Source organism: Nanorana parkeri, unplaced genomic scaffold (assembly GCF_000935625.1).
Source record: "Nanorana parkeri isolate BGI_ZX_2015 unplaced genomic scaffold, ASM93562v1 scaffold1121, whole genome shotgun sequence".
In the NCBI taxonomy this organism is placed as follows: domain Eukaryota; kingdom Metazoa; phylum Chordata; class Amphibia; order Anura; family Dicroglossidae; genus Nanorana; species Nanorana parkeri.
In genome coordinates this window covers 249,463-261,742 of record NW_017307389.1, presented here as the reverse complement: position 1 = coordinate 261,742, position 12,280 = coordinate 249,463, and the positions used below count along the sequence as shown (strand labels likewise).

At 42.9% G+C, this 12,280-nt stretch overlaps 1 protein-coding gene across 1 annotated transcript in view; it reads left to right on the top strand.

Annotated features, from left to right (window-relative positions):
* CDCP1 (CUB domain containing protein 1) overlaps positions 1–12,280 on the top strand; it is a 49,509-nt gene that overhangs the window by 12,729 nt on the left and 24,500 nt on the right. The window contains exons 2-3 of the mRNA XM_018567959.1: positions 6,568–6,777; positions 9,228–9,581. Of these exons, the coding sequence (XP_018423461.1) occupies positions 6,568–6,777; positions 9,228–9,581 (564 nt within the window). The remainder of the gene's footprint in view (positions 1–6,567; positions 6,778–9,227; positions 9,582–12,280) is intronic.

Genomic DNA, 12,280 nt, shown 5'->3' with positions numbered 1-12,280 from the left:
CTCTCTCTCTCTCTCTCTCTCTCCTCATGCTCTCTCTCTCTCTCTCTCCTCATGCTCTCTCTCCCCTGTGTCTCTCTCTTTCTCTCTGCTGTCTCTTCTCTCTTTCTCGCTGCTGCCCTTCTCTCTCTCTCTCTCCGGTGCCCCTTCTCTCTCCTGGCTGTCTTTCCTTATCTGCACTGCAGCAGCTTCCCGGGTCTCCTCTCTCTATGTGCGCTGTCCTGTCCTCCCCCGGTGCTGGTGTGGCTGACGCTGCAGACAGGGAGAGGTGTCCCACCCTTCCCGTCTGCAGCGTTTGACACATTCAGCCACCTTAGCACCGCAGGAGGGAACTTAGGTCAGTGAGCCGATTGCAATCTACCAATGTTCGCTTTGCGATCGCCTGGTAGATCACGATCTACCTAGTGGGCACCCCTGCACTATGCCATGTGAATATGCACTGTTGAGTCACCTATTTCATAGAGCCTGCTGTCTGAACTACAGAGGTGCTGAAGAGGAGTGTCAGGGGGCATGGTACTAGAAATGCCCCATGTGTGACATCACTGCTTGTATGGTAACATGGGATATGTAGTCCTTAGAAAGTGAAAGTAAACCAAAGGAATAAGCTAAGGAGATACCGCAAAGCATGCAGGGAATCCCTGCTAAGGCTGGTGTTAATAAAAGGATGGTTGTATTCTATGATCTCTTTTAAAAAGGACCTTTACCCAGATCTTTGAAATGACAACAAATACACTTTTAGAAATGTTTTTAGTAATGACAATCTACAAACAAATACCCTTTTGGATACCTTTTTAGATAACTGCAGGCTTTTTATTTTCTGCTTACCTTATTTCTCTTCTCCAGTCTTCTCACAGTGGCCATTTGTACTAAGGGCAGATTAATCCATCTCCCTTTACTTCCTGGAACTCTGGCACATGTGACTAGGACATGTGACCATGTACATCTCAGGGGAGGAAAATGCATTTCCCTGAGATCTCATGAGATTACAGATGGGAGGAAAATGCATTTCCCTGAGATCTCATGAGATTACAGATGAGATTTCCCAGCATTGCTCTGCTGATGTAATGTACCCAAATGATGCATCCTGGAAAGGTTACATCATTTGTGCCAAAGTGGACCAGGAAGTGGAAAAACAATAATTGTAAGTAAAATAAAAATGTTTGTTCAACTAATGAATGTAAGATGATTTCATATCAACATGCAGAGCTTCATGCTGAGGTGATTTTTAGTGAAAGGGGTAAGGTCCACTTTACGACAGACTTGTATACTTACTGTATAACTTTATTGAACAAAAAGTTAAATCACCAGGGTCATTGATGGAACAAATATGTGAACATGTGCTAAATAATGGAACTTCAAGCTTGTTTCAGTTTTGGGTTGTCTTACTTATTCTTTATTTATGAATGGAAAGAGACAAGTTTTGGTGATAAAGGGATCCATGAGGCTGAAAGCATACAGTCTGTGACCAAAATGATCAACACATCCATTATACAAAATACTCGGCTGTTCATGGTTTTAATCAGGGCTGAACACATCCCACAAGCTGGACAGAGAATCTAGAGCAGGAGTAAGCAATCTTGGCACCCCAGCTGCAGTGAAACTACATATCCCATGATGCCTCTGGGAGTCATGTCTGTGGCTGTCAGTCTTGCAATGCCTCATGGGACTGGTAGTTCCACAACAGCTGGAGTGCCGAGGTTGCCTACCCCTGATCTAGAGAGTGCCAGACAGAGAATCTAGAGCAGTGGTCTCAAAGTACCGAAACACAGGCCAATTGCATTGCAATGATCAGGTGACAGCAGCTGCATGTAAACGCCTGCATGCCGCATGTAATGGTACGTGATATTATTACATGTGGTTAGGAATCAATCACCATCACTTTTCTAACAGGAGAGTATTTTTTAACCGCATGTAGTCATATCGCATACCTGTGGCATGCAGGCGTTTTACATGCAGCAGTTGTCACCTGATCATTAACTTGAATGGATGACAGCTACCGCTTGTAAATGCCAGATTAGGGATTCCTGCTGCAGGAAAATGCAAGTTCCTGATGCAGGAATCCTTAATTGCACCTAAACTTACAGATATGAATAGGGCCTTATTGTGTGTGTATTAGTGTCCGTAGTACCATAATGTGTATAGTTTTTTACTTTTTATTTTGAAGTATGAAATTTGGCAAGCGGCCCCCATGGGTGAAAAAAATTTGTCGAGTGGCCCCTGGGGGGTTTGAGTCTGAGACCCCCTGATCTAGAGGGTGCCATTGCAAACATCTTATTAAAATGCTACTTGCCCGGCCTGTGTGCTGATCCAGTGGCTTCAAAACTTTCTACGTCTGGAACCAATATGCAAATTGAGAGTTCCGACTTCACTTGCTTGTTACAGGTCAGTTATTTAGGACTTATTCTAGTCACGGATGGCCAAGCAGCTAGCATGTTTTAAGAAGGTGGTCAGCACTGGAAGCCTGAACAGGTTTGGTTTAACATTTTCTTCATACAGATTGAACCCGTAGGCTCATGCATTAAGTTGTCAAACCTTGGTTTTATGTTTTACATATCGGTACTTCAATTTGTCACTTAATTTTGCTGAAATAGTAGTTTGGTCTGAAATGCCATTTCAGCTTTCTTGGTAGGGGCAGACATGTTCTAGCAAGTGCTGGCAGAATGTGTTGGCACTGTGGCTTGTCTTTGAGGCTATGAGCACTGTGAATGTACTGACATATCACCCTTCTTTTCCTCCCCACAAACAAAAACGTTTTTTGTACTTTATTAATAATGCATACATTCCAGTTAAGAGCAGTGCAGATGCCTCAGGGCTTCGTTTTTTTTTCTTGCCATGCTTCACTACAGGAAACCTGATTGTAAGGCCCATGGCAGACTTGGCTATCCAACACGATCACTAAGCAGAGCAAATACTCACCTACTTCCACACATTGTTCCCTCACTAGTCGTGACATTCTGCAGGGTTTCCATTAGTGAAGGAGTGATGTCTCCCTCATCCACATTAGCAGGGCACTCATTTTGCACATGTTGAGCGGCTGTACAGTCAGTATGATCAGTTGTCAGTATAATCTATTAAGAATGTATGTATTTGAGTAGAGGTAGGAAATGTTATACAGAGTGCACTTCTCCTTTACAGTGATTGTATTGTAGAGGTTCATGTTATTATTACAATAACCAACTTATTATAGTGGCAAACTGTTTTTTTAATGAATAATTATTTAAAAATAAAAGTTCATGTAAAGGTAACCTTATATCACCATATTATATTGCTGTGGGAAATGTTTATAGTTTCACATAGTGGGTGATTAATTTACATCTTTACTTTTGTCATGACTGGAAAGGAGGGGAAATCCCTCCAGATTTTTTCCTGGCTAGGTGGGATGAAAAAGTAGCCAAGTGGTCCAAAAAAAACCCAACTCCTTCTGTCTTCATCCTCGTTCCCCTGCAGCAACCCCAGACCTAAAGAGGAGCAAGATGAGCCTTGGAAAGGCAGAGCAAGAAATAAAATACCCTAGGAAGGACGCTGTGTCTGTACCTGCCTGTTCTGGAGAACTGCACCTCCCGTTTCTTGTACATGTGTCAGAGAATGGAAGTGAGAGAAAATCTCCTCAGTGGTGTCAGACAGGAATTTAAGACCAGGCAGCATTTAAGTCTTCCCACAGTCTATTTACAACTAACTTAATCATTTTGGAGTGAAGCTGGTCATAAACTAAAAGACCATTTTCTTTCAGCCAGCTTAGCAGCCCAGATGGGTGATCAGCAGCCGATCGCTGCTGTCACTGTTCATGTACTCTGTCAGCGGCGGGTGCTGACTATCAGAACACAATACTCACGCCGGGAGATCTACCCATTTGAAATCTGGCTAAAACTTTTCAAACGGGCTCCTTCAGCATAGTAATCGCCTTTTGTTGAGCCAAAAGGGCCACCCACTGTAAGACATTTTAAGCGTATGGGCGGTCTTCGGCTTTAAATTTTAAATATGCAATCCAAGGGCAGACTTCAGGAGAATTCGGGGCACATCAGCAGTGCATACTATTGTACAGACAGTGGTGCGCACTGTTAGGAAGCAGTGCAATGCACTGATTTCGGCACATTGCACTTGTTTTTTTGGGGGGGGGGTTTTATGCATTTTCTTGAAATTTCACAAAGTTCTATTCATCCCAGCGCATTTTGATAAGGTGTATTGCAGAGGTAGTGAATTAAAATACAAGGAGGTCCGGTGAGTAACATTTTTATCGAGCCAAGGTCTGGACACAAAGGTCAGTCAGTTCGTGTCCGTACCAAGGCCCGCCATTTAGACTGCATTCAAATCAGCAGCTGCAATACAACGCACAGCTGCTGGTGTGTACTCCCAGGCACAGTGAGATACATATATTCTTGGAACTCCCCTCCCCGTTTACATATGTGCATGGCTTAAGCACACATGGTCATTTGTTTGACGGGTAGCAGGGTTGGCTTTAAACTTCTTTTTTTTCCCCGATCTCCATCCTGACACTGTGCCGTGGTCCTGGGCCCCCCGGAGGAGCGGGGAACCCAAAATACCATGGTGGAGGAGGGTCGTTTTGGCACAATAGAGGACTAGTACAAGTGATCTGGGTGGCTGTACAGGGAGATTCCTCCATCCACACAGTTTAGCGTAGATGGAGGAATCTGTTGCACTTTTTCCAACTGACCAAAGAAAATCTGCAGAAAATCTATAGGTGTATGGCCAGCTTTAGAGTGAGGAACAGCTGCTATTAAATGCTGGTAGGAGAAGTAGGTGCGAGTATAAAGGTGGCCATACACTTTACAACCCTCGCAAGACTTTTGTCTTGCAAGGTTGTAAAGTAATTAAGAAAACGTACGATCTGCCCATCTTGGACAGGCAGATCGTACTTGCGATGACCGCAATGCTGAACGGGCAGTGTGCCACGAACCAGCCGAAAATCGTACGATTTTCGGCAGGTTTTAAACGTGCTCATTAGACAAAAGACGTGCGACCGCACAGTAGAAAGGGTCGAAACGCCTTCCATACACTTTGCGATTATGGTACGATCGCGGGATTTCCCACGATCGTACGATAATCACACAGTGTATGGGCACCTTAAGCGCAGGAGCTGTCTCCAGCCATTTTTACTCTAGGCCCAGCCCAGGCTGACAGATGTGATAATTTTTCATATGCTGATTGTCTTCATCTTTGTTGGCTAAAGTAGTAATACGCCATTAATGCAAGGTGTGATTAGTATATTGATGTTGGTTATCTGCGGTTTATGTAAATGTTATTGTAAAAAAAGTCTGGCCGTTTTCTTTGTTACACAGGTCCTTTTAAACACTCTGCCTTGTGTACCGTAATAACATTTCCTTTGTTCTCTAGCTTGGTTTTGGTTTTTTTTTAAATGTCAGATGTGATACCTTTAGCCAGCTCTCTAAAAAAAAAAGGGATAGGTCTGCAATGGAAATAAAAAAGCCTTGGCATTGCCAGCTGAAACTACTCTGACCTCCTAAGGGCTTGTTCACACCAAATGCAGACCAGATCTGCATGAGTTTCTGCACATGCAGTGCAGTGTGTTATACTGCACTTTTTGCCTCGTTTTTGATGCGTTCTGGGCTGTTTTTGGTTAAAAAAAACGGTCCGGAACGGGCAGTTTGTTTAAAATGGGCTTTTAGGGCGTTTGCATGCGTTCCAGAGCAGGTAAAATCGGGCTTGTTGCAGTTTTTTGGCATGCTCTGGAACTGAACGCTGTGGTGTGAACTAGAGCCCAAAATACCATTGGAATACATTGGACGCAGTTTTGATCTGGTCTGTAACTGCTCTGCTCCTGGAACGCGCTTGGTGTGAACAAGCCCAAAACTCCCCACAAATGTTTTTTTTCTTTCTAAACTTTCACTACACAAATACAGTATAAAAATGTAGTTTTTTTAAATCAAACATACAATACATATATGTTATACTAGACTGTAAATTTGTTAGGCTTTGTGATGAGAAAGCAGCAAAATGAGGAAATGTGGTTTTAAAATAATGTGAAAAGTGTATGCTTAGCTTTTATTGCTTTTGTTTGTTTGTTTCCTCATAGTTAGAGCCGACGTGTGACATTTGAAACTGTTACATGTCGGCTCTATAAATCGGGAAGTCGGCGAACTCATACCGTCGCTCACTTCCCTATCCTATCCCTGCAGAGAGCCGTGACTGTCAGTCATCGCTCACTGCAGGGATTCCCTCCTCCCCTCTCCAGTCCTAAAACACTGACTGGAGGAATGGATGGGGAGGGGCAGGCAGAGCCAGCTGTCAATCAGCTAGCTGGGTGGATCTCGACAGTATTGTCTGGCGGAGGCGGTCTCAGTATACCGGAGCTGTAGCTCGCTATATACTGATCTTTGGGTCACGGGAGGAGGTCAGTATATGTCCTCCCTTGCCCCTAAAGATGACTATGGGATAAAAAGGTTAACTTCCTGTCCTGGGGATGGCAATAAAAACTTGACAGAGGCTCTCCCCCTTCCGCACTGTATCCAGAACTAAGAATGTTTTGCCTAGAGATCCACTTTAAATACGTATTTTGTTTATTAATAAAAAGGTGTACTGTTCTCTTTACAGAATCCTTCACCATCTCATTACAAGCAAAAGACAACACAATAATCAGTATCAAAAATGTTATTATTACTACACCACCTCCCTGCCCTCTCTGCGTTGATAAAAAGTGTGACAAGTCAAGTCTGATTATTCGCCCTGGGAGCCCTGTGAATTATGACTTCGGTTGTAAAACCCCCGAGACGTACTATGTTATGGAAATCAACAGGACCATTGGTAAGTTTACTGTTCAGATTCTGTGCTCTAAGTCAAGAAACCTAATGATAGATATTGAGTGGGATTAGTTCTATGTAGGGCACTTCTATGCAGTGGGGCTACCACTACAGGGGTTAAGTGTTCATTTTTGCCTAAGTTAAAAAAGCAAAACGTTATACTCACGGATGCAGAGCTGTGACAGTGCTCCCTCAAGCCTGTCTCCTCCTAGAGCCCAACCTGACCCGAATTGTTCTCGTCATATTCAATGTATAAGTTAATAGGCTCTTATAATGTTTGAGATGTCCTCAATTTTCTGTGTCATACCATTAACCGTCAGGTTTTCTTTTGACTTGGTTTAATGTGCGGCCGTGTATCCCATATACTCTGTGCATATTCTCTATATCCCCCCTCTTTGTTCATAAATAAAGAATTTGAAAAAAAAAAAGCCTGTCTCCTCCTCCTTCGCTGCAGCGATGGTATGTCTATCGGTGTCCAGGATTGTGTTTAAAAACCCGTGCTACTACCTCTGTATACCATACAGTGGTGGCAGCAAAAGGGTTAAACACATTGAACATTCACTTTACATTGGCTAAATACAGTGAGGGCAATTTATCAAAATCTGGAGCAGCTGTGCATAGCAACCAATCAGCGTCACCCTTTCATTTTCAAATCTTAACTGAACAAACTGAAGAGAGAAGCTGATTGGTTGCCATGGGCAGCTGCTCCAGTTTCGATAAATTCCTCCCTGTATATTCCAGACACATCAAAATAAAAGGTGTGCAAAGTCTTAGTTTGTTTTCTTTAGTAAGCAGCCATAGTCTTGAGTAGAAAAGCCTGTCCCCCTGCCAGCATGAAGGACCCTTACTCTCTGTGTGGAAGCAATCTAAATGCATGCTCATTGCTGATTGGAGAGCTCTAGCTCTGATTTTACCTCTGCAGAGAGACCACTGCTTCTACCCAGAGGACAAGGGTCTTTCTGCATGCTGTCAGAGGGAAATTTTTTCTTGCTCTTTCTCAGGAAAATAAGCTGGAAGGCTGGCTTTACACCATGATTGTTGCATTGAACACACGTTTAACAGACTTGCGTTGACTTGCGCAGTTGTGGGGTTTTTTTTTACAACGTTGCATTGGGTTGCTGTGCTGCAGTGTGTTAAGTGCAGCATGTTCCATTTTTGCCCATTTGTACACCAATGCAGTGCATCGATGTGAACTGGGTCCATTGAAAACAATGTAATATCACTTGTTATTGCTTTGGGCCTGTGTTGGGCCTTTTTAGTTTTAACGTTTTCAATGCAAATAGAATGTATTAAGCTGAATTAAACAAAGTTAATTTGGGCTTTAATATTAGCTTGTTAGGTATCGTCTGAAGAGTCCCAAGTTCAGAAAGCATTTAACAAGCTTCGAGCAGGTCCTAAAGCACCCCTCACTTCTAGACTGGGAGTGTTGACTATATGAGAAATATGGAGGCTACCATTGCTGATCGTCTGATGATCGAATATAGTGATTTCAGAACTAATCTCTGCTTTTTTTTCTATTTGGTGACACAGAATATATTCGTTTTTTTATTAGCCTAACAGCCAAGCAACCAGCAGTTTTAGGAAGAGTTGTCGGCAATTACAGCCTTCATATTCTCTTGATGACAGCCCTGGACCTTTCAGAAAAAAAAACAGCACTGGTAGCTCTATATTTCTGCCCTTACACATTCCATTTAAGTATGCTTTTGGAAGGATTTAAGATCTGTGTTCTCAGACTGGAGCTGAATGATACATTTTAAGGGTTTCAGGGGATTTCATTGTAATCTTGTTAAATACCCTATAAATGTGTGCTGATTTTGATGTACTTCAGATAAGCATTAACAATGCCCATGTGTTTATATGCCTAATAAAAGCACATAAGACTGTTATCCTGATGGAGTGGCTTTATAGAAACCTTTCAGTGGTAAAGGTCCCATACACCCTCCTTTACCACTACAAATCAGGTAGCCCTGCAATTTAAATCAAAATTTAACTCTTCCTTTAAATCCTCTAAACACATAAGTGCGTACAAATAAAGGGTGTTTAATAGCTTACAGTTTGTTTGAGTAGAAAGGTCTGGCCTTACTGCCAGGAGTTACAAAGTGGGCACCTTTGCTGTGTGGAAGCAGTAGTCTCTGTGCAGAAGTCCAACATGCCGCCTGCCAAGTCAGACCTATTATAGCTCTGCAATCAGAAAAGCTCATGCATCCTGCTGATTAAAGAGCTCTGGCTCTACCCCCAACAAGGCTCAGGTCTCAGTTGGTAGTCTGCAGAGATCTGCTAGCTCTAGAAAATAGCTGGGATTCCAGTGCCTATGTTGTGAAATTTGAAGACCAATTTCTAAACAATGCCTATAGCTACAGAGGTAAATGGGGCATGCTTTAAAGTGCTATTACTGCTTGTTTAGAATATGATAGAAGTTGAATATTAATGAGACTACATATTTTTTTCCCCTAGATTGTGCTTATGGTGCTTGTCCTTTAAATGTAAGTCTGCTACCTTCAAGTTTAATTGGCTTAAATCGGACCTTTTTTTGGCACATATCAGCACTCCGGAGTAATGGTCTTGTACTTGGCTTCCCTAATCCATGGCTACAACAGATCCATCCATCAGACAATTGCCCGGACCGATCAAATTTCAAGATCAGTACTTTCTCAAGTGACTTACCCATCACTATTGGAACCTTTTGCAGGCAAGGAACGGTCTCTCAAATTAAAGTCCATGAAAGGGGTGTTGTTGCTTTAAGTCTGCCTTGGAATAAGAGCGTTAAAGACCCGGTGTTCAGTGTGGCTAACCGAACCTCCATCAAAAGTATGTCTCCTGTTAACATTAATTCATGATACCTTTGTAATAATTTTCTTTGAAACCTGTAAGATTCGACTAAAGATGGTTGTCAGGCAGGTTGGTACCTTTTTTTAAAGCCTTGTTATAGTATTGACATCTGCTGTTAAAATTTAGAATAGTGTTTGTACAAATTCTGGATGAAGGTATTTGTATGTAGTTAATGCAAGGTTGGACAAATCCAGGGTCTCCAATGGGGAAAAACCCCGTGGGAACCATTACATCCATTTGTTGGGTAGGCAGCATAGTTGGCTCAAGAATAAAAAGGCCTGTGCCTCATTGCATACATTTTATATTGAGTTGCTTCCCAAAATCCCACTGCACAATGTGTCTGATTTAAAGGGTTAGTTAACCTTTTAATGTAAAATTGCCTATACTGTCTTAAAACCCCATGCCATAAACCTGAGCTAAGCAGGTTTTAAAAATAGGCATTCATGCTGTTATACCTTGTGCCCATTCTTGCAAGGAGTCAAGCATTCCCTAAAAATCCTTGTAGTCTCCAAAGGTCCGTTCGTATTTTTTAGGACAGACCAGCCGTTGGGGTAAGCCCCCTCTAGTGGTAATGGGGCGAGTGCTGTTCTCTCGATTTCCCGCACACTGCTGTGTGCTTTGTCTGCTAAGCTAATCCGCTGCTTCCTTTAAAGAACATGGCTGCTTACTGCATTGAACTTGGCTCCTCCCTTGTAGCTCAGCCCACATCCATACAATTCCATTTCATGAATGAGCAATTCCCACAGTGGGAGAGTCCTCAAAGGCAGCACAACAGATGAGACCAATGGATGGAGGACCAAAGCTATGAGACAAGGTTACAAAACTTAAAGTGACATTAAGCCCTCAGATTTTTTAACATAAAACAATACTGTAATGTGTGCCTTACTGTAATCCATGGTTGTTTCCCTTCTCTTTGATGCTCTTCCTTTTAAATATGTATCTGTTCTCATGCTTGGAGAGAACTTCCCTTTTCAGCAGACTGCCTTGTCTCACACGGTGTCTGTGTATAGGCTGTAACCTGAGCCAGCACTACAGGAAGAGGCCCTGAGCTGAAAAGGGAAGTTCTCTCCAAGCATGAGAACAGATGCATATTTAAAAGGAAGAGCAGCTAAGAGAAGGGAAACAACCATGGATTACAGTAAGGCACACATTACACTATTGTTTTATGTTAAAAAATCTGAGGGTTTAATGTCACTTTAAATATGTTCACGCTGGAGGTGTGGAGATTAACCTCCCTGGCGGTCTGATTATTTCCTTTTTTTTTTTTTTTTTTTTCTTTTTCTTTTTCTTGTTCTATTTTATTTATTTATTTTATTTCCCGCCGGTTCCGCCCCCTTGCAACGCGGACGCTCGCAAGGGATGGAACCCGGAAGACAGACGCCAGCATCGGCCGGAGGACACAGCGTGGCTCGAGGGGCAAGGTAAGTAATGCTAAACTGTAATCCCGAGTGTGGCTCAGGGTTACCGTTTATGGTACTGAAAATGCCAGGGAGGTTAAGGGGGGACATGATTTTGATGTACAAGATGTTCAATGGTGATAGCAACATCAGCAATCAACTTTTTACGGTAAACTCCTTAACAAAGACCAGAGACCACCACCTAAAATTGGTGGAGAAAAGATTTAACCAAATGGGGCGTAGGGGGTTCTTCTCAGTTAGAGCGGTTAGGGTCTGGAACTCTCTGCCACAAGCAGTGGTATCAGCTGAGAGTGTTGAATCATTCAAAATGCATTTGGACAATTTCCCTTAAAAAAAATAAGATCACACGGGGACTCGTACACACGCATACACATGCAGAATCCAAAACATACACACAATAGGTTGAACTTGATGGACCTGTGTCTTTAGTCAACCTCAAATACTATATAACTATGAGACAGTCTATGCTGTCAGCAACAGCTCCATAGTAGCTGGTTGTTCAATCCTTCCTTCCTTACTCTTTTGTCTCCTATTAAGAGCCATCAGTTTACACTTCAATGGCTTGTGGAACTCTTGGCAGCAGCATTCATTTCACCTTGAAGACTGGAGAGGTGGCAATGGTTGATACGTATATAATGTGTGTTTCAGGGAGAGCTGTACAACAAAAAAAGCTTTCTCTTGTGTCAATTACCTCACACCAGAGCAGGATTGAATCCCTAGATGCTTTGATGCAAACACCTCATACAAAAGCTTCCCAGATAGTCACACTTCCCTCTTGGTGCGCTTAACACGGCATGCTTTCCTTCATCGTGGACAGAACTTCGCTAGGCCCCAAATTTATTACCCCTCCAATAGTGCCTTTCCAGGTTACAGACATGACATCCCTTGGACAAGGGTGTATTAGTGCTCCACTAGTGCCTGCCCTATGCGAATGATCCCTATCCCCCTCTGTCCCCTCCCCCCTCTCCCCTCTACCTCCCTCCAATACAAAGGCCCACCACACTTGGTTGACTACCCCCAGGTTCACTAGCCCGTGCTGCTTCTCCAGTGGTCCAACTCTGCACTCTTGGCCTCTCTGTAGCCTGTGTCAACCCTCATTCCCTACTGAAATAGTCCCATTACCTCCATACCAGGTGTTCTAGTGCATAAGGCATCATCAGCCTCCACAGAACTGTAGTTATCTTTTGAAATTTCTTTACTGAAACCGTGATGTGTGCTAAACAGACAACAGTTAATCACTTCAGGTGTAGGTCTTGCATC